At 39.0% G+C, this 23059-nt stretch overlaps 1 protein-coding gene across 6 annotated transcripts in view; it reads left to right on the forward strand.

Moving 5' to 3' along the window:
* The first annotated feature begins 2961 nt into the window (after positions 1 to 2961).
* LOC117967171 (erythroid membrane-associated protein-like) overlaps positions 2962 to 23059 on the forward strand; it is a 29646-nt gene continuing 9548 nt past the window's right edge. For 2 of the 6 annotated variants that reach the window (XM_059012256.1, XM_059012258.1), the window contains exons 1-15: positions 2964 to 3380; positions 5785 to 5851; positions 7746 to 7787; positions 8448 to 8537; positions 10322 to 10357; positions 10721 to 10762; positions 11173 to 11199; positions 11300 to 11335; positions 12758 to 12841; positions 18662 to 18697; positions 18919 to 18945; positions 19056 to 19091; positions 19672 to 19698; positions 19802 to 19843; positions 20516 to 20605. In XM_059012256.1, coding sequence (XP_058868239.1) covers positions 5830 to 5851; positions 7746 to 7787; positions 8448 to 8537; positions 10322 to 10357; positions 10721 to 10762; positions 11173 to 11199; positions 11300 to 11335; positions 12758 to 12841; positions 18662 to 18697; positions 18919 to 18945; positions 19056 to 19091; positions 19672 to 19698; positions 19802 to 19843; positions 20516 to 20605 — 637 coding nt within the window. In that variant the 5' untranslated portion in view covers positions 2964 to 3380; positions 5785 to 5829. Of the gene's footprint in view, positions 3381 to 3627; positions 4371 to 5784; positions 5852 to 7745; positions 7788 to 8447; positions 8538 to 10321; positions 10358 to 10720; positions 10763 to 11172; positions 11200 to 11299; positions 11336 to 12757; positions 12842 to 18661; positions 18698 to 18918; positions 18946 to 19055; positions 19092 to 19671; positions 19699 to 19801; positions 19844 to 20515; positions 20606 to 23059 lie in introns of those variants that run through there. The other 4 variants (XM_059012259.1, XM_059012254.1, XM_059012255.1 and 1 more) reach the window with 4 other exon arrangements.

Consider the following 23059-nt stretch of genomic DNA (forward strand, 5'->3'; position numbering starts at 1 on the left):
CATTATTTATATAGGTCGAGTACCCCTCAAGGCCCGCCTCTCGACCACTGAGAGAGAGAGAGAGAGAGAGAGAGAGAGAGAGAGAGAGAGAGAGAGAGAGAGAGAGAGAGAGAGGAGAGAGAGAGAGAGAGAGAGAGAGAGAGAGAGAGAGAGAGAGAGAGAGAGAGAGAGAGAGAGAGAGAGAGAGAGAGAGAGAGAGAGAGAGAGAGAGAGAGAGAGAGAGAGAGAGAGAGAGAGAGAGAGAGAGAGAGAGAGAGAGAGAGGTGGGGGGAAGGAAGGGGGGGCAGTTTGTGATAGTGAAGAACAGGTGTTACACACTGAGCGCTGGTTTAACATGTTACATGTGTTATACACTGAGCGCTGGTTTAACATGTTACAGGTGTTATACACTGAGCGCTGGTTTAACATGTTACAGGTGTTACACACTGAGCGCTGGTTTAACATATTACAGGTGTTATACACTGAACGCTGATTTAACATGTTACAGGTGTTACACACTGAGCGCTGGTTTAACATATTACAGGTGTTATACACTGAACGCTGATTTAACATGTTACAGGTGTTACACACTGAGCGCTGGTTTAACATGTTACAGGTGTTACACACTGAGCGCTGGTTTAACATGTTACAGGTGTTACACACTGAGCGCTGGTTTAACATATTACAGGTGTTATACACTGAACGCTGATTTAACATGTTACAGGTGTTATACACCAGCGCCAGTAGGCACTGAGTGCTTTTCACCTCCAGCGACAGTGTGTCACTGACGCTGGCATGCGTATCGGGTGAAAATTCTAGGGGGTTCAAAACCTTTTCCGATATGTATAGCTGTAGGCTATTTAAAGCGCCGTGGTTCATAGACACATCCCTCCAGATTGCTGACAGTAAACACGTGCATTCTTAATGCGCCTTGTTATTTGATCATATATATATGCTGTTGTATCGATAGGATTTTAACTGATTCTAACTGGTTTCACTGGCGTTTCCCCTCGTTTAAAAAGTGCAACAGCTGCACAAAACAAGTTCCTCCTATAAATACTTACCCTTTCTGTGCAGGTCGGTAACATGTGAGAGTTCCTGTTTGTTCAGCCCTGGTGTAAAATGGCAGCGCTAGTTTGGGGGTTTCCTGTAATATTAGTAATATAGAAACTACACAAACTGCTGCTCGATTTTTCTTCCACTCTCGTAAAAAGAACCGCCAGAAACAACAGGAGACTCACCATTGTATTGGGTTGGTTTTTACAGGGATATTAATAGTAGGCTATTGTTTATATATATTTATGTATTTAATGCACCATCATGTAATGAAAATAAACTACTAAATGATATTGCAAATAATAGTAGTACAGTAGTATTTCATGATAGATTTAGAAATATCACGTTTCTCACTTTGTCAGCTTTTCATTAAGCATATGGGAAAACTCCAAAGCGGTGTGTAATTCAATATGTTAACATAACAACGATTGTGTATCCAGGCGCTGTCAAACACTTCCTTTCACACAATGATTTGAACTTTTGCATTTCATATTTTACACCAAAAAGCTGGAAAACAGGCATAGCAATTTTATGTATTTTTTAAAAGCCTTTTAAAAACTTTAAAAGAACCCTAAAGTTTCACAATATATACCACAGTATGAATTATTCTATTAGTCGTCACTTTGGTGGCGGGCGAGTGTGACCAAATAATAGCAAGGCGCATTCAGAATACACGTGTTTACTGTCAGCATTCTGAAGGGATGTGTCTATGAACCACGGCGCTTAAAATAGCCTAACTGCAAAATTTAGTTTATTCTAAAATCGAATGTTATTTGATGCTAATTAAGCTTCCGATTAATGACTATTACACGTGGAGTTTGTACAAAAAAATATATTTATTTACTTACCTAAAAAAAAAAGGTTGAATACTGTAAATAAAATTGAGATATTTACGCTTCTAGGCGTTGTTGACAGTTTCCTTCAAACCCATTATCAGAATACTGTTTCGGTTGAAATCATCTTCCTCAGACACTGCTAAGATTGCAAGTATCATTGCTTGGTTTAGACTACAGTAGACTACAAAGTCGGATAAATTTAGTACCACTTTAATTTGATCAACCTATATATACCCTGTTAGGATAAACAAGATCTGGATTTGTTCTAGAGCATTTTACAGCACTGGGGATTCCATAAGTGCCGCATCACGTGATAGGCTGTAGGTTTATTCACATCCGATTGGATCCCAGGCCAGTAGAGTCTGAGAGTCTAGTTATTTAGCCACTGCAGCCTCTAAACATAGAAACAAAGTTGTTGAAATGTTTGTCTGCTTTACTGAGATTAATATGCACCACATCACTCACAATACATACTGCTGTAGATTGATAGCACTGAAGACATTGCCAGGGCTGTTATTGACTGGTATTGAAACTCTTCTATTTTCTCTCAACAGAATCCAAAGAATTTTTCCTCAAATCAGGTGAAATTGACATTTTTAGTCTATTTTTTTTTTTTTTTTTTAACCAGGGCAGAGTTTCTGATTGAAGTTCTGCATGAGCTGCCTGTAATCTCACAAGATCCACTTAACAAACAAACAGACACTTCCAATATCTCTCACATCGTGTGGCAAAGTGGTTGATTGGGTACAAGTGCAGGAGTGATGCAGTGCGTGAATGAAACAGACAGAGATTATAATCCAGTTTGGAAAGGAGTTTTATTTTGTTTTCCAGGTCATTGATATTAATACATAGACTTTATGAAGCACAAATAGTTCATTCTATATAGAGGGGAATGCAACGCGTTTGGCCGGAGCTGTATATTGTATTCTCGGAGGATTTATGAATCCTAAACATATGGATCGAGAGCTCTTATTATTCATCCAAATATCAGCATATAACTTCTCGTTCATTATAGTGACACTCTCCGCTCGCTCCTCCCTCTCAACTCATGTAACGCATCGTCTATAATACATCTTTGTTAGTCTATTAACGCAACACTGTGTTGATGGTGCTGTTGCCAGCGTGTGAATTGCATGGGGTGTATCATTATACACAGAGTACAGGACAGATAGATAACGGGATGTGAGGTTCTGATTCATAGGGCTTGTTTTATAATGAAGTGTTTGCATCCTCCCCACTGCTCTGCTCAAAATCCCCTCGGCTACCGGCGGCGGAAGGGAGCGGTGAAAGAGAAAACGAAAGCGAAAGTATTGCCAGATTCTACAAAACAACAAAACCCGAGCCTACAGTCACACGAACAAGGTTATATTCTGCGATCCGTCGTCATGCTGTAGTGCGGGCTTCATATAACACTATATTGTGCAAATACATACAATATTGGGTGTTCAGAAGAAGACTTTAACAGCACATTATTGTCGGTTCGTGATAGTTTATCAATCACAAGGGACGGTAAGTGTGCATTGTTTCTGTTTATTTATCTGTTTGGTTGTTTGTTTAACTATTTTGTCGCCTTTTTTTCTGTTATACGTTTTCTTTGTTGCCTTTAATTCAGAATGTGCACTCATGGTGTTCGGACACGCCCAACCAACCTGCCAGGCAAAAATATTTCCATTACCCTATATATGTAGAATTAACTAACTTTGCTTCAGAAAATACTACTATTATGGCTTCTGGCAGACTTTTGCGATGTCGTTTTGTAGTTTCTTTGACTACATGAGATGTTAAATAAAAGACCTAAATGATGTTCATCTAGTTGTTTTTTTTAAATGGTGTATTCTGAATGCGCCTTGTTATTATTTGGTCACACTCGCCCGCCACCAAAGTGACGACTAATAGAATAATTCATACTGTGGTATATATTGTGAAACTTTAGGGTTCTTTTAAAGTTTTTAAAAGGCTTTTAAAAAATACATAAAATTGCTATGCCTTTTTTCCAGCTTTTTGGTGTAAAATATGAAATGCGAAAGTTCAGATCATTGTGTGAAAGGAAGTGTTTGACAGCGCCTGGATACACAATCATTGTTATGTTAACATATTGAATTACACACCGCTTTGTAGTTTTCCCATATGCTTAATGAAAAGCTGACAAAGTGAAAAACGTGATCTTTCTAAATCTAACATGAAATACTACTGTACTACTATTATTTGCAATATCATTTAGTAGTTTATTTTCATTACATGATGGTGCATTAAATACATAAATATATATAAACAATAGCCTACTATTAATATCCCTGTAAAAACCAACCCCATAATACAATGGAGAGTCTTCTGCTGTTTCTGGCGGTTCTTTTTACGAGAGTGGAAGAAAAATCGAGCGGCAGTTTGTGGAGTTTCTATATTACTAATATTACAGGAAAATCTCAAACTAGCGCTGCCATTTTACACCAGGGCTGAACAAACAGGAACTCTCACATGTTACCGACCTGCACAGAAAGGGTAGTGAGTATTTATAGGAAGAACTTGTTTTGTGCAGCTATTGCACTTTTTAAATGGGGGAAACGCCAGTGAAACCAGCCGACTGAGTGCCAGTTAAAATCCTACCGATACAACAGCACATATATATATATATATATATATATATATATATATATATATATATATATATATATATATATGACCAAATAACAACAAGGTGCATTAAGAATGCACGTGTTTATTGTCAGCAATGTGAAGGGATGTGTCTATGAACCACGGCGCTAAAAATAGCTTACAACTATACATAGGTTTTGAATCAACTAGAATCTTAGGACTGAGGCCATTTAAAAAAAAAAACAACTATATGGACATCATTTAGCTCTTTTTTTAACATCTCATGTAAAGAAACTACAAAACGACATCGCAAAAGTCTGCCGGAAGCCATAATAGTAGTATTTTCTGAAGCAAAGTTAGTTAATTCTATATATAGGGTGAAGGAAATATTTTTGCCCTGGCACGTGTATTTGCACACTGTATATAGTGTTAAATGAAGCCCGCACTACAGCACGACGAAGGATCGCAGAATATAACCTTGTTCGTGTGACTGTAGGCTCGGGTTTTGTTGTTTTGTAGATTCGGCAATACTTTCACTTTCGTGTTCTCTTTCACCGCTCCCTTCCCCCGCTAGTAGCCGAGGGGATGTTGAGCAGAGCAGTGGGGAGGATGCAAACGCTTCATTATAAAACAACCACTATGAATCAGAACCTCACATCCTCACGTTATCTATCTGTCCTATACTCTGTGTATAATGATACACCCCATGTAATTCACACGCTGGCAACAGCACCATCATCACAGTGTTGTGTTAATAGATTAACAAAGATGTATTATAGACGATGCATTACATGAGTTGAGAGGGAGGAGCGAGCGGAGAGTGTCACTATAATGAACGAGAAGTTATATGCTAATATTTGGATGAATAATAAGAGCTCTCTATCCATATGTTTAGGGTTCATAAATCCTCCGAGAATACAATATACAGCTCCGGCCAAACGCGTTGCATCCCCCTCTATATAGAATGAACTAATTGTTCTTCATAAAGTCTATGTATTAATATCAATGTGGGGACAACATTTGAGAAAATATCCCCACAAAGATAGTACATGTATAATTTTCCGGTCCCACAGAAATTCCTCTTTTTGTTCGCCTAGCTAAAAACAATAAGAAAACCGACGTTTTGAGACACTCCCGAAAAGAACAAAACCTTTCACTGGAGGCTGAGGCAACGAGAAGAACGAGAGAGAGAGAGAGAGGGGACAGTTTGTGATAGTTGAACTGAAATACTCATTTCTAAACCGCCAATGAGATGCATGTTGAATATATTATTGGTGTTCTGAAATATACAGAGATTTATTTATTTTTTGTCACTAACCAGGTCCGGTTTCTGTGCAACCTGCCACCCTATATAAAGTGAAAGTCTATGGCGACACAACACAGTTTAGGTAATTATTATTATTATTATTATTATTATTATTATTATTATTATTATTATTATTATTATTATTATTGGGTCATTCCACCAAAGCGGTACGATTTGGACTTTGACATTTTATTTTTTTACCAAAATAAATAATTATTCTGAACTCCCCACGACATGAAGGACATGTTTAACCTCCAAGAAAACATATTTTCCCATCTCAGGCATCAAAGCCCTATTATTATCAGCCATTTTCTTGTGATATGGACACCATTTGTCTTCAACCCCGTTACAGACACTATGGAAGTTGTCTGAATATGATTTTAAAAGATTCTTGTAATAAAATCAACATTTTCTTATTAATCATATGTCCCTCAAATGAATTCAATAATTGCAAATATAAAATTCATATAAAATCTCACACTTTTGCTATACTAAAGCCTCAAATTGACACTTTGTGTGTCAGCGGCCTCATCATTTTTTATCAAAAGTATGGTTTCACTTCAGAATTTGAACTAAAATCAACAAACATTGAATTCATATTCCATAACCCTTCCAACATTTTATCACAAAATTGTCATGTAACCGGGTTGAGACTAGGGTAACGGGGTTGAAGAGACAAATAGGGCTTCCATATAAATTGGTTTTGTTTACTCTCAAATTCACTCAAAGATGTTCTATAAACATTGTATTTCTTATATATATATAACCATGTAATGAGGACAATAGAAAGATCAATTTGAATTAAACTGAGTTTTATTAACCCAACTGCAGTAAAAAAAAACAAAACAAACAAAAACATAGCAGTCATTAATAACAGGTCAACAAGTTAGAACAGGTCATCAGAATCATAAAAACATTGTCTGCACATGGACATGGAGACACTCAGGAGCACTATGGTGCTGGTCTCACAGGTAGGTACATACTTTTGGTGTGTGTGTGGCTTGCTTCATGGCGTCATCCCGAAAGTCTGTCCCACGCCTCTTTCAAGATCTCTACGTGGCATGATGTCACAGGCTGTGGGGGTGGAATGATTTCAAGGACATCATCAAACAGGTACCAGAGGATGTCATCATGAACAGGCCAGAAGAATCTGTTTGATCCAACGCGATGCATACACTTTACTTGGACATGCATTTCATCTGTGTTAAGGATGATGCCTGGATATAGGTCTTCATCGTATCTGAGCATACACCACTGCCCAAGCAGCCCTGGACTTCCCCACTGGATTTCCTTCACTGGTTGTGGCTTTCCTTCACTGGCTGTCTGTGGCGCAGCAGTTGGAACCTTCCTGCTGAAACTGAAATGCTTTGTGTTGACGCACTTGCAGTCGAGTTGCTTCTGTGTTGACCACATGCAGCTGACATCACGATATACCAGCTCTCTTGGAGCAAGAGTAATCACCTGGTGGATCCTCATTGTTGATGGCACTGCTGGTATCTGGGCTGGCATCTTCTCCAATGTGTTCAGAAAGAAAATCCATTTCAATCTCCCTTTATCAGAAACCCTAGCAGTTCTAATTCTAAATGCTCTGCAGTTTGTTTGGAGAATATTAAAGAGTTACAAACACACGTCTCTCTTGTGATTGAACTACATTTAAAAATGAAATGAGGGAATGCTGTACCGCTAATGAAATGAAGGCAAAATCAAGCATTGGACAACGCGTTTGAGCATTGGGACCATTTTTGGTCTTCTAAGTATATTAATAATGTAACTAATGCAATGAAATCTAGTCATATCACTCTTCATGATAAATCTCAACTGTTCTAAACTAGTTTGTGTCTTTTAGAAAACGAGGATCTTCAGAAGCAAAATGGCAAGATGAATACATTCATCTCAATATTCTTTTTCTTAAATATTGTATCGAATTACATGAGTTCATGAGCTAAAATACAAACTAAACTTTTCATTGTTTTCAGTTTTAGGCATTGTAAGTGGAGCTTACGAGAGACTGAGAAAAGGTAAGCTTATAAATCAATCATTTGAAGAAAGAAAGTTTAACAAAATGCTCTGCAGTTTGTTTGGAGAATATTAAAGAGTTACAAACACACGAATTAACTTCTTTAAACAAAATGTAAATACATTAAAAACACCAGAACACGAATTACCACAGAGAAAAAAAAGACTCGTGTCTCTTTAGCTAACCTGTAGCTGTGTGTGGCGTGACAGTGCAGATTAGACAACCACGAGCTGATCATGCGATCGTCACCCGAAGAATCATAGAACACAAAAGAAATCACGGAAACAAAAAGGAAACAGTGGTCAAGACTTGATATGATTTGGCCATGAAATGCTCGCTGCAGACCACGCAGCACCGCACGCAGGCACGCGCGCACACGCATACACACACACACACGCACACACACACACACACACACACACACACACACACACACGCACACACAGAGGAACCTGAAAATTAGCTTCTCCGGTCCATTTGAACGGAAGTGGCTTTTATCTCCGCTTCTATATCCAGCTTCCATAGACTTGCATCATAGAGGCGCAATGTGATTCTGTATTAACTCGCATCCCTTCATCCAGAGCCTCTCTCACTCAGCACACACAGTGCGCTTTCACAGATTTGTTCATTTATGGATTTCTCCTCTTTCTTGTGTTTACAGAAGACTCTTTTGAAGCGGGTTTATACGTTGCGTTAGCTGCTGCTGTGGGGATTTTAGTGGCAGTAATCCTCTATTTTACTTGTTATACAGGTAATGTATTCTTTCTATATTCTTATGATTTATATTCTGTCATGACTGGGTCCTCACCATGAGTAGCTCAATGCGCTGCTAGAGAGTTTAGAGGAGGAAAGGGATAATGTAGCGAATTAACATGAAAAATAAATACACGAATACATCAATTAATACATAAACAAATCTATAAATAAATACATACATGTCTGTATATTTATTTATTTCGACATGTATTTATTTGTTTATTTATTTATGCATTAATTTATTTATTTTTCATTTTGGCATAAAATATCATCCATAACCAAAACTATAATTTAATAGAGTGTACGTTTGGCTACATTAAAATAGGAGCTCTCTAACTTTATTTTGTTTTCTCTCTGTCCTGAGGTACTTTATTTTATCATTGTGTTCTATTAAATGTATCTTCTCTTGTTTCTCCGTATCTCATGAAACTCGCAACTGTTTTGTCAGAGTTTCCCTGAATATCTAACGTGTCTCCCGACAGTCCGAAACTCACTAGCTCCGTCTGTTTGAACCCGACTCTTAACCCAAACGCTGTTTCCATCATAAAATGAAAAACTTTTCTGCTGTTTTCCGACAGGCGGAATGGGTGTTATTTACATAAAGGCGGCGGAACAACTAATCAGGATTTAAATGAGAAACCTCTATGTTAATGACAGCTTTTACGTCATTTCACGATTTCAGTCACCTGACAGGTGGGATCGAAAGGTGTAAAGGCGGAGCGTGTTTAAGGAGACTCTGAGAAACAAGAGAAGATACATTTCACAGAACACAATAATAAAACAAAGTACATCAGGACAGAGAAAAAAATATATACTGTATTAAATTATAGTTTGTATTTATTTATTTCTATATTTATTCATTTATTTATGTGTTTGTTTATTTATTTTTCATGTTATTTCGGTAGCCGCTTCATTTGCATAACATTCCTCATACTGTCAGAATCGTGGTTTTGCGACTGTTCTCATCCTTCCTGGCCTTTTCTTATGTTTGCTCGGAACTTGAAAAACAGTCGGAAAACTGAAACTCCGCCACAAAAGCACGCGCGACGGTCTGAAAAGCTTTGATATTCAAGCAAGTAAGTGGAAAGACAGTGGCGAGCATGCGCAGTACAAAAAGAAGCAAAAACTGATGAGAAGCAAAAAATGAGTGAACACCGGAACACAAACCTGACCTTGTTTTCTGTTTTGGCTCGTTTAAAAAGAGAGATGAAGAGGTAAGTGTTTAAATAATCTGTAGAAGGAAAGTTTCCATTTCAATCTCCCTTTATCAGAAACCCTAGCAGTTCTAATTCTAAATGCTCTGCAGTTTGTTTGGAGAATATTAAAGAGTTACAAACACACGTCCCTGTTGTGATTGAACTACATTTAAAACTGAATTGAGGGAATGCTGTACCGCTAATGAAATGGAGGCAATATCGTCCATTGGACAACGTGTTTGAGCATTGGGACCATTTTTGGTCTTATAAGTATATTAATAATGTAACTAATGCAGTGAAATCTAGTCACATCACTCTTCATGATGAATCTCAACTGTTCCAAACTAACAAAACTAACATAGCTGTCTTTGTTTGTGTACTTTAGAAAAGGAGGGTCTTCAGAAGAATTGTCAAGATTATATATGTTTAATATATATATATATATATATATATATATATATATATATATATATATATATATATATATATTAATGTCAAATATAATTTTTTAAAATATTTTATTGAATTACATGAGTTCATGAGCTAAAATACAAACTAAACTTTTCATTGTTTTCTGTTTTAGGCATTTTAAAAAGAGAGAATGAGAGACTGGGAAAAGGTAAGTGTATAAATAATCTGCAGAAAGAAAATTTAACAAAAATGATGGAATGCTGTATCGCTAATTAAATTACAAAAAAAGAATGCATTGGGCAACGCCTATGTTTGGTCTTCTAAGTATATTAATAATGTAACTAATGCAATGAAATCTAGTCATATCACCGTTAATGATGAATCTCAACTGTTCCAAACTAGTAAAACTAACATAGCTGTCTTTGTTTGTGTATTTTAGAAAAGGAGGGTCTTCAGAAGAATTGTCGATATTATATATGTTATATATGTCAAATATTATTTTTTAAAATATTGTATTGAATTACATGAGTTCATGAGCTAAAATACAAACTAAACTTTTCATTGTTTTCAGTTTTAGGCAGTTTAAAAAGAGAGAAAGAGACACTGGGAAAAGGTAAGTGTATAAATAAATCATTTGAAGAAAGAAAGTTTAACAAAAATGATGGAATGCTGTATCGCTAATTAAATTACAACAAAAGAATGCATTGGGCAAAGCCTATGTTTGACTCTCAACTTCAAGGAGGCTGTGTGGTCCAGTGGTTAAAGAAAAGGGCTTGTAACCAGGAGGTCCCCGGTTCAAATCCCACCTCAGCCACTGACTCATTGTGTGACCCTGAGCAAGTCACAACCTCCTTGTGCTCCGTCTTTTGGGTGAGACGTAATTGTAAGTGACTCTGCAGCTGATGCATAGTTCACACACCCAAGTCTCTGTCAGTCGCCTTGGATAAAGGCGTCTGCTAAATAAACAAATAACTGTTCTAAAATAGTAAAACCAACCAAGCTGTCTTTGTTTGTGTCTTTTAGAAAAGGAGGCTCTTCAGAAGAATTATGGCAAGATTAATACATTCATCATAATAATATTATTTTTTATTAAATTACTTAAATTATAAGGCAGAACACAAACTAAACTTTTCACTCTATTCTGTTGTAGAAATTTTAAAAAGGAAGAATGAGAGACTGGGAAAAGGTAAGTGTATAAATAATCTGCAGAAAGAAAGTTTCCATTTCAATCTCCCTTTATCAGAAACCCTAGCAGTTCTAATTCTAAATGCTCTGCAGTTTGTTTGGAGAATATTAAAGAGTTACAAACACACAAATTAACTTCTTTAAACAAAATGTAAATACATTAAAAACATCAGAACACAAATTACCGAGAGAAAAAAAGACTCGTGTCTCTTTAGCTAGCCTGTAGCGAACTTCTTGGCTCTCTTTTCCCTTCTGTACCATCCTGCAAAAATACATTTATTTCACCCATGACTAATGTGTAAGAGATTCTCGCAACATTTTTCATATATGATATATTTTTTCAATAACATTGAAAATTGTAAAACATTTTAAAATTAAATACTTTTACAATTTTAAAAATTAACAAATTTTATAACACAAAATTCCGAGCAACAATTGTCCATCTTACCTTCCTGAGTTTATTTGTAGTGCTTGCAGGTGAAATGAGGTGCCCAGGGTTTGTCTTGATCCCCGACAGGCATGCCGAAATATGCCTTGTAGGCCTCACACATCTTAGCAGATGCTTCCACGGAGTACTTTTTCACTCTTGTCTTGATAAATTGGCCGCAGACATAGCAAAATGCGTCTGCCGGATGCTTGCAGCCTCTTGATGCCATCTCAGAAAAATGCAGATATGTATCCATTTAGGCAGCTGGAACTAAACTGAACTGGTGGGCTTAAGGCCCCTGTATTTATACTACTATTTATATTACTGGAAAGTTCTCGAAAGTTCTAGAAGTTACTCCAAGTTTACTCAGCACTGAATCTATCTGGAATGGTCTGGAAAATAGGTAAATTTCAAAATATCACTGTCCTGGTCACAAAAGCAAAGTTTGTGGGGAATAATAGCCATTTTCTATACTTTTGCGGCATAAGCAATTAGGAAATAACACTTACTACCCAGGAACCAAAAAAAAAAAAATTGTTACATGGTGTTGTGATCATCACCCGAAGAATCATAGAACACAAAAGAAATCACGGAAACAAAAAGGAAACAGTGGTCAAGACTTGATATGATTTGGCCACGAAATGCTCGCTCCAGACACCGCAGCACAGCACGCACGAACACGCACACACACACACACACACACACACACACACACACACACACACACACACACACACACACACACACACACACACACACACACACACACACACACACACAGAGGAACCTGAAAATTAGCTTCTCCGGTCCATTTGAACGGAAGTGTCTTTTATCTCCGCTTCTATATCCAGCTTCCATAGACTTGCATCATAGAGGCGCAATGTGATTCTGTATTAACTCGCATCCCTTCATCCAGAGCCTCTCTCACCCAGCACACACAGCGCGCTTTCACAGGTTTGTTCATTTATGGATTTCTCCTCTTTCTTGTGTTTATAGAAGACTCTTCTAAAGTGGGTTTCTGCGTTGTGGTAGTTGTGGGGATTTTAGTGGCAGTAATCCTCTGGTGTGCTTATTATATAGGTAATGTATTCTTTCTATATTCTTATGATTTATATTCTGTCATGACTGTGTCCTCACCATGAGTAGCTCAATGCGCTGCTAGAGAGTTTAGAGGAGGAAAGGGATAATGTACCGAATTAACATGAAAAATAAATACACGAATACATCAATTAATACATAAACAAATCTATAAATAAATACATACATGTCTGTATATTTATTTATTTTGACATGTATTTATTTATTTATTTATGCATTCATTTATTTATTTTGGCATAAAATATCATCCATAACCAAAACTATAATTTAACACAGTATATGTTTGGCTACATTAAAATCGGAGTTCTCTAACTTTATTTGGTTTTCTCTCTGTCCTGAGGTACTTTATTTTATCATTGTGTTCTATTAAATGTATCTTCTCTTGTTTCTCCGTATCTCATGAAACTCGCGGCTGTTTTGTCAGAGTTTCCCTGAATATCTAACGTGTCTCCCGACAGTCCGAAACTCACTGGCTCCGTTGTTTGAACCCGACTCTTAACCCGAACGCTGTTTCCATCATAAAATGAAAAACTTTTCTGCTATTTTCTGACAGACGGAATGGGTGTTATTTACATAAAGGCGGCGGAACAACTAATCAGTATTTAAATGAGAAACCTCTATGTTAATGACAGCTTTTACATCATTTCAGGATTTCAGTTACCTGACAGGTGGGATCAAAGGTATAAAGGCGGAGCGTGTTTAAGGCGACACTGAGAAACATGAGGAGATACATTTCACAGAACACAATAATAAAGCAAAGTACATCAGGACAGATAGGAAACATATATATACTGTATTAAATTATAGTTTGTATTTATTTATTTCTATATTTGTTAATTTATTTATGTGTTCGTTTATTTATTTTCATGTTATTTCGGTAGCCGTTTCATTTCCGTAACATTCATAAGCTGGGCTGAGTTGAGTGGGGGACGGAGGGGGGTGATGCTGGGACGCCAGAATCACCGTCGAGCCCTCTTGAGGTGTCGTGGGCTAGTCGACGAAACACTGAGGATGGAAGGTGCCCACTTGAAAACCCCAGAGATGTACCCTACTTAGCTCAATCCAGACGGTTGTCATGCTGATGCGCTGGGGAGGCCGCACTTTGGTTGATCCCTGGAGCCAGCATCGCAGCCGTTGTGTGTGCTGATGCGCCAGGGAGGCAAAATAAGCTGATCCCTGGAGCCAGCATTACACTTCAGCCATTAACACCAGACAGAAGGATATCTACATCATCATATGGAAGGAAACGTAAATGGATGGAGACGCATATGGATCACATTAGTTTACTGTAAAGCTACGTCTTAGTTGGTGCTTATCTTGGCGAGAGCCGAGTTCAAATCAGCATGAAGTTTTAACATCTACTCTCGTGTAATGGAAATCATGAAGATCTGGATACGTCCAGTGACTGCTGTGAATAGTGCAGCTGGCAACAAGGGAAAGACCTTGTGACAGCCTGGAGAGACAGCTGACAGGAGGAAAGAGACCCCATTGGGGCTGGTAAGGGTTAGCTACCCTTGTCGGCAGTATCCAGCTCTGTGTTTACAGGATGCTGGAGACACCCGCCCAAGGCTTCTAAGAAATTAAAGAGAAAAATACCCCTAGAGTCTGCGAGAGCGGGGGCGGAAGATGACTCAACGTTGGACAACACGGTTAACGACTTGGGAACGGAAACGGATATGAGTATGGAGAGTACTTCACAAAAGACTAGTTCAAGATCTGCAGTTAACAAAGACATGGAACTCCAGGTTTGTGTCTGCGGCTGGAGCAAGGCGACAACGGTCAGGGGTTTGAAGATTCATCAAGGGAGAATGAAATGCTTGAGGGAGAAGGGACAAGGGCCTCGCATTGATCAGTACTTCTTACGAAGTCAGTCAAGTCAGTCGAATGAAATCCAGCGACAGGAAGCAAACCACAGTTCGCAGGATATCAGCACCCCTGTCATAGATGTGAGGAGGACTTGCATGGACACAGTTAGTGATGAACCTAATGATCCTTGTGAACCCGGTCAGACAAACCAGCATAAGAGAGAAAAGAACCTCAACGGGCACAAGCCTGGAGTTAAATGGCCAAGAGCTTGTGAGAAAACTGCATGGGACACAGTAAACACAGATCTCTGCGTTGCATTGGAAAGATTAAGTGGAACAGTTGAAAAGAAGCTGGATAAATTTGGGGACATCATCTACGCATATGGAAGTGAGAGGTTTGGAGTTGAAAAAAGGAAGGAAAAAGTACAAACTATTCCTGGAAAGTCTAGACGGCAGCAGGAGATTGAACGCTTAGTTAGAGAAAGGAGACAGCTGAGGAACCAATGGAGAAGAGCAGAACAAAGTCAGAAGGAGGGACTCAATCTCTTACAAAGGGTCATAAAAGATAAGCTTGCAACATTGCGCAGAGCTGAGCGCCTACGGAAACGCTACAAAAAGAAGGAGCGTGCGAGAACTAACTTTTATAAAGACCCATTCAAATTTGTAAAGAAGTTATTCACCAGTGAGAAGAATGGCACACTAAAAGCATCTAAGGTTGAGCTGGAGAGATATTTGGAGGAAACACATACAGATTCAAAAAGGCAGGAGCCTATGTCAATTCCGTCAGACATCCCACCTATCAATCCACCAGAATACCAAATGGAGGACTGTGCACCTAAGTGGAAAGAAATAGAGCAAGCTGTGAAAAAAGCAAGGGCTTCATCATCTCCAGGGCCTAATGGAGTTCCGTACAGAGTGTACAAGAGTGCTTCAGGAGTTCTACGAATTCTGTGGAAATTGATGAAAGTGGCATGGGAAAAACAGGTTGTACCAAGAGCATGGCGCCGAGCAGGTGGAGTCTTTATACCTAAAGAAAAAGATTCTACAAGCATCAGTCAGTTTCGTCCCATTTCCCTATTAAACGTAGAAGGCAAGATTTTCTTCAGCATTATTGCTCAGAGATTGTCAGCTTACCTATTAAAGAACTGCTTCATTGACACTTCAATACAAAAAGCGGGCATTCCAGGTTTCCCAGGTTGCTTAGAACACATCAATGTGATCTGGCAACAAATTCAATCAGCTAAAAAGGAGAGGAAGGAGCTCCATGTGACATTCCTGGATTTGGCTAATGCATATGGTTCAGTGCCACATGAACTACTTTGGGCAGCATTTGATTTTTTCAGTGTACCGATGACAATAACAAATTTAGTGAAAGCCTATTTTGGAGATTTGCAATTCAGTTTTTCAACTTCAGAATTCAGCACTACATGGCAATGCCTAGAGGTTGGAATAATGGCAGGATGCACCATTTCTCCACTGGCTTTTACCATGGCAATGGAAGTAATCATTAGGGCATCAAAATGGGTAGTAGGAGGAGAGCGCTTGGCTTCTGGAATGCGACTACCACCAATTCGAGCATACATGGATGACATGACAACCATGACTACAACAGTAGCCTGCACTAATCGATTATTGGGCAAGTTAACCAATAACATTGAATGGGCACGAATGCAATTCAAGCCCACTAAATCAAGGAGCATCTCTATAATTAAAGGCAAAGTAGTAGATAAAACATTCTTCATTAATGGTGAGGCAATACCAACAGTGTCTGAGAAGCCAGTGAAGAGTCTTGGGAGATGGTACGACGGGGATCTAAAGGACACAGTTCGTGTGGGAGAAGTTAGACAACAAGCAGTGGAAGGGTTGAAGAGCATAGACAGCTGCGCTCTACCAGGTAAACTAAAACTCTGGTGCTTTCAGTTTGGTCTACTGCCGAGGTTGCTGTGGCCACTGACTGTGTACGAGGTTTCTTTGACAACAGTAGAGAAGCTGGAAGCTTTAATCAGTTCATACATCAGGAAATGGTTGGGAGTTCCACGCTGCCTCAGCAGAGTGGGACTTTATGGTAAAGGAATACTGCAGCTACCAGTCTCTGCTCTAACCGAGGAGTTTAAGTGCGCCAAGGTCAGACTGGAAATGACATTAGTAGAGTCACGCGATAAATGCGTAAGGGAGGCAGCACCTGTGTTGAAAACTGGAAGAAAGTGGGCGGCAAAGAAAGCTGTGGAAGATGCAAAGGCTGCCCTTCGAATTGGTGATATCATGGGGCAAGTTCAGCATGGAAGAGGGGGTCTTGGTTTCAGTTCAACTCCTCCTACATGGCACAAGGCGGCCCCAGCTCAAAGAAGGAAGCTGGTAGTCAACGAGGTGCAAAAGCAGGAGGAGAGGATGAGGTGTATAAAGGCCATTTCCCAGGCCAAACAGGGAGAATGGATGAGATGGGAGAGTGTGGAACAACGCAAGATTGGCTGGCAAGACCTATGGTCAATGGAACAGAGCAGGATCAGTTTCCTCATCAGGTCAACATATGATGTTCTCCCATCACCACAGAACCTAAACCTCTGGGTAGGAGAGGATCCCTCATGTCCTTTGTGTTCATCACCTGCAACATTAAGGCACATTTTGACAGGATGTAAGGTGGCTCTTAGCCAAGGACGGTTTACTTGGCGCCATGACCAGGTGCTGCGATGTTTGGCCTTAGCATTGGAAGACAAGCGTAACATGACCAATAAGTTGCCACCTGTTCCATCAAAACATTACACACAAAAGACAACATTCCTCCGCCCAGGAGAGCAACCAAGAAAAGGTGTTAAAACCAATCCTCGCCCAGGACAACTGGAAGCTGCTAGAGACTGGAATATGCTGGCAGATGTTGGTCAACGGCTTATTTTTCCACCTGAGATTGCCACCACTAACCTTCGACCAGATATTGTCTTGTGGTCTGGATCAGCACGCCTTGTTCACCTGGTAGAGTTAACAGTGCCATGGGAGGACGCTGTAGATGAGGCGTATGAGAGGAAGAAACTGCGGTATGCTCAACTAGCCACTGAAGCGGAACAGCGAGGATGGAGAGTTCGGGTTTACCCAGTGGAAGTGGGTTGTCGAGGATTTGTGGCACATTCTACAACCCGGTTTCTCAGAGACGTCGGATTCAGTGGCCAAGAGTTGCGTCGCACAGTGAAGAACTTATCTGAAGCAGCAGAGAGGAGCAGCAACTGGCTGTGGTTGAGACGGAAAGATTCTGGCTGGGGACAGGTAAGTAAGCTGGGCTGAGTTGAGTGGGGGACGGAGGGGGGTGATGCTGGGACGCCAGAATCACCGTCGAGCCCTCTTGAGGTGTCGTGGGCTAGTCGACGAAACACTGAGGATGGAAGGTGCCCACTTGAAAACCCCAGAGATGTACCCTACTTAGCTCAATCCAGACGGTTGTCATGCTGATGCGCTGGGGAGGCCGCACTTTGGTTGATCCCTGGAGCCAGCATCGCAGCCGTTGTGTGTGCTGATGCGCCAGGGAGGCAAAATAAGCTGATCCCTGGAGCCAGCATTACACTTCAGCCATTAACACCAGACAGAAGGATATCTACATCATCATATGGAAGGAAACGTAAATGGATGGAGACGCATATGGATCACATTAGTTTACTGTAAAGCTACGTCTTAGTTGGTGCTTATCTTGGCGAGAGCCGAGTTCAAATCAGCATGAAGTTTTAACATCTACTCTCGTGTAATGGAAATCTCATACTGTCAGAATCGTGGTTTTGCGACTGTTCTCATCCTTCCTGACCATTTCTTATGTTTGCTCGGAACTTGACAAACAGTCGGAAAACTGAAACTCCGCCACAAAAGCCCGCCCGACGGTCTGAAAAGCTTTGATATTCAGGCAAGTAAGTGGAAAGACAGTGGCGAGCAAGCGCAGTACAAAAAGAAGCAAAAACTGACGAGAAGCAAAAAATGAGTGAACACCGGAACACAAACCTGTCCTTGTTTTCTGTTTTAGCTTGTTTTAAAAGAGACATCAAGAGACTGACAAGAGGTAAGTGTAATTAATTTGCAGAAAGAAAGTGTAACAAAAATGATGGAATGTTGTATCGCTAATGAAATTACGACAAATGCATTGGGCAACTCCCATATTTGGCTTTCTAAGTATATTTATAATGTAACCAATGCAATGAAATCTAGTCACATCACCCTTAATGATGAATCCCAACTGTTCTAAACTAGTAAAACTAACCAAGCTTTCTTTGTGTCTTTTAGAAAAGGAGGATCTTCAGAAGAATTATGGCAAGATTAATCCATTTATCTCAATATTCTTTTTCTTAAACTATTGTATTGAATCACATGAGTTCATGAGCTCAAATATAAACTAAACTTTTCACTCTTTTCTGTTTTAGACAGTTTGAAAGGCAAGAATGAAAGACTGGGAAAAGGTATGTGCATAAATAATTTGCAGAAAGAACGTTTAAGAAAAATTATGGAGTCTTCTTGAACAAAGAAGACTATGCGGTGATCTGATTCAAACATTCAAAATCCTAAAAGGTATAGACAATGTCGACCCAGGTGACTTCTTTGACCTGAAAAAGGAAACAAGAACCAGAGATCACAAATGGAAATTAGATAAAGGGGCATTCAGAACAGAAAATAGGAGGCACTTTTTTACACAGAGAATTGTGAGGGTCTGGAACCCAGTAATGTTGTTGAAGCTGACACCCTGGGATCCTTCAAGAACCTGCTTGATGAGATTCTGGGATCAATAAGCTACTAACAACCAAACGAGCAAGATGGGCTGAATGGCCTCCTCTCGTTTGTAAACTTTCTTATGTTCTTATGTTCTTATCACTAATAAAATTACGACAAAATAATGCATTAGGCGCCACCCATATTTGGTCTGATAAGTATATTAATAATGTAACTAATGCAATGAAATCTAGTCATATCACCCTTAATGATGAATCTCAACTGTTCTAAACTAGCAAAACTAACCAAGCTTTCTTTGTTTGTGTCTTTTAGAAAAGGAGGATCTTCAGAAGCAAAATGGCAAGATGAATACATTCCTCTCAATATTCTTTTTCTTAAATATTGTATTGAATTACATGAGTTCATGAGCTAAAATACAAACTAAACTTTTCATTGTTTTCAGTTTTAGGCATTGTAAGTGGAGAGAACGAGAGACTGGGAAAAGGTAAGTGTATAAATTAATCATTTGAAGAAAGAAAGTTTAACAAAATGCTCTGCAGTTTGTTTGGAGAATATTAAAGAGTTACAAACACACGAATTAACTTATTTAAACAAAATGTAAATACATTTAAAACACAAGAACACGAATTACCAGAGAGAATAAAAGACTTGTCTCTTTAGCTAGCCTGTAGCTGTGTGTGGCGTGACAGTGCAGATTAGACAACCACGAGCTGATCATGCGATCGTCACCCGAAGAGTCATAGAACACAAAAGAAATCACGGAAACAAAAAGGAAACAGTGGTCAAGACTTGATATGATTTGGCCACGAAATGCTCGCTCCAGACACCGCAGCACCGCACGCAGGCACGCACGCAAGCGCACGCACGCACGCACGCACGCACGCACGCACGCACGCACGCACGCACGCACGCACACACACACACACACACACACACACACAGAGGAACCTGAAATTAGCTTCTCCGGTCCATTTGAACGGAAGTGGCTTTTATCTCCGCTTCTATATCCAACTTCCATAGACTTGCACCATAGAGGCGCAATGTGATTCTGTATTAACTCGCAGCCCTTCATCCAGAGCCTCTCTCACCCAGCACACACAGCGCGCTTTCACAGGTTTGTTCATTTATGGATTTCTCCTCTTTCTTGTGTTTACAGAAGACTCTTTTGAAGCGGGTTTATACTTTGCGTTCGCTGCTGCTGTGGGGATTTTACTGTTAGTAATCCTCTATTTTGCTTGTTATACAGGTAATGTATTCTTTCTATATTCTTATGATTTATATTCTGTCATGACTGTGTCCTCACCATGAGTAGCTCAATGCGCTGCTAGAGAGTTTAGAGGAGGAAAGGGATAATGTACCGAATTAACATGAAAAATAAATACACGAATACATAAATTAATACATAAACAAATCTATAAATAAATACATACATGTCTGTATATTTATTTATTTCGACATGTATTTATTTGTTTATTTATTTATGCATTAATTAATTTATTTTTCATTTTGGCATAAAATATCATCCATAACCAAAACTATAATTTAATAGAGTGTACGTTTGGCTACATTAAAATAAGAGTTATCTAACTTTATTTTGTTTTCTCTCTGTCTTGACGTACTTTATTTTATCATTGTGTTCTATTAAATGTATCTTCTCTTGTTTCTCTGTATATTATATAACTCGCGGCTGTTTTGTCAGAGTTTCCCTGAATATCTAACGTGTCTCCCGACAGTCCGAAACTCACTAGCTCCGTCTGTTTGAACCCAACTCTTAACCCGAACGCTGTTTCCATCATAAAATGAAAAACTTTTCTGCTGTTTTCCGACAGGCGGAATGGGTGTTATTTACATAAAGGCGGCGGAACAACTAATCAGTATTTAAATGAGAAACCTCTATGTTAATGACAGCTTTTACGTCATTTCACGATTTCAGTCACCTGACAGGTGGGATCGAAAGGTGTAAAGGCGGAGCGTGTTTAAGGAGACACTGAGAAACAAGAGGAGATACATTTCACAGAACACAATAATAAAACAAAGTACATCAGGACAGAGAAAAAAATATATACTGTATTAAATTATAGTTTGTATTTATTTATTTCTATATTTGTTCATTTATTTATGTGTTTGTTTATTTATTTTTCATGTTATTTCGGTAGCCGCTTCATTTGCATAACATTCCTCATACTGTCAGAATCGTGGTTTTGCGACTGTTCTCATCCTTCCTGGCCTTTTCTTATGTTTGCTCGGAACTTGACAAACAGTCGGAAAACTGAAACTCCGCCACAAAAGCACGCCCGACGATCTGAAAAGCTTTGATATTCAAGCAAGTAAGTGAGGTATGACACAGGCCCGGTTTCTGGGATGGAACCGCATAACAGTCTCGCGTTTTGATTGGTCCATGTCTGTCACATGAATACGTCGTCACACGAGTGGAAAGCGTGCAGGCATTTTTAACATTGTGATCATATAGAGAGCGTGATCTGCTTTCCACAACCGTACTATTAAAATATAATGTGGTATTACACTGTACTGATATTACAAACTATGAGGAATTACTTTATATAAATTATCATGTTAAGAACGAATGTAAGAATTGGCTTTCTGTGGTGATGTACTTTTTTCTTTCAAGTAGCATATATCTATAATCGTTTTTGCGATATATTTTAATATAAAAGATATACGCTATTGCAATGTAATCACAGTTTTACATATAGACTGCCCCTGTTTTCATTTACGTCGCAAATTCTGGGGCGCTTTACTTTTCAGATAATGTCCCAAATTCTGGGCCGATTTGGTTTGCAGATAACATCCCAAATTCTGGGCCGCTTTGGTTTTTAGACAACGTCCCAAATTCTGGGCCGATTTGGTTTTTAGATAACGTCCCAAATTCTGGGCCGCTTTGATAACATCCCAATTTCTGGGCTGCTCTGGTTTTCAGATAACGTTCCGAATTCTGCATTTTCGAATTCAGGCCAGTTTTTGAGATATTCTGCTTAGCTGACAGCCGAGTTTGTAAGTCATGCATGCACAGTTTACCGTAAACTGGACCATTAATTCATTTAAGAGTACATGAATCAAAGTTAATGTATTTTTTACTCTCCTCAGAAAACATTTAGGAACATGGTATACCAAAAAAAAAAAAAAAAGGACATCTCATTTGCTTATGTAATGTCCATCAATATATAGTGAGGTGGAGGGGTTTATCTGAACTTCTTGGTTTAAGAGACCAGTGCCCTTCAACAACTTCAAATAAATCCTATTTCATTGTATTAGTCAGCATTTCCCTTATCTATTCCTGATCATTTATACTGTAGGTCAGGGGTTTTCAACCTATTTTTGAAACTGTACCCCTTCTATCTGGAGGTTTCAGCTCGAGTACCCCTTTACAATTTTCGCTCAACTGAACGGTACCTCAGTTACAATAAAATGGAGAATAATCTGATGACCCCCCCCCCCCCCGTTTATTTAATAAATCTGGGTGACAAACTGCTGGTTTAGGACAGAACAACAAACAGTAAGCTTAATTCTTAAAACTTTTAACTACAAGTATTTGGATGCACAGAATTAAAAAGACAAGTATTGGGTTAGGAGCACACCTATTTTTTTGTAACTTTGACGGCCTTTTGTAAAAGTTTGAAGGCCTTTTGATACCCTGCAATACCCAGCAAAGTTATACACTGATATTCTGATAGCACAGCAA

Source organism: Acipenser ruthenus, chromosome 44 (genome assembly GCF_902713425.1).
Source record: "Acipenser ruthenus chromosome 44, fAciRut3.2 maternal haplotype, whole genome shotgun sequence".
Classification (NCBI taxonomy): domain Eukaryota; kingdom Metazoa; phylum Chordata; class Actinopteri; order Acipenseriformes; family Acipenseridae; genus Acipenser; species Acipenser ruthenus.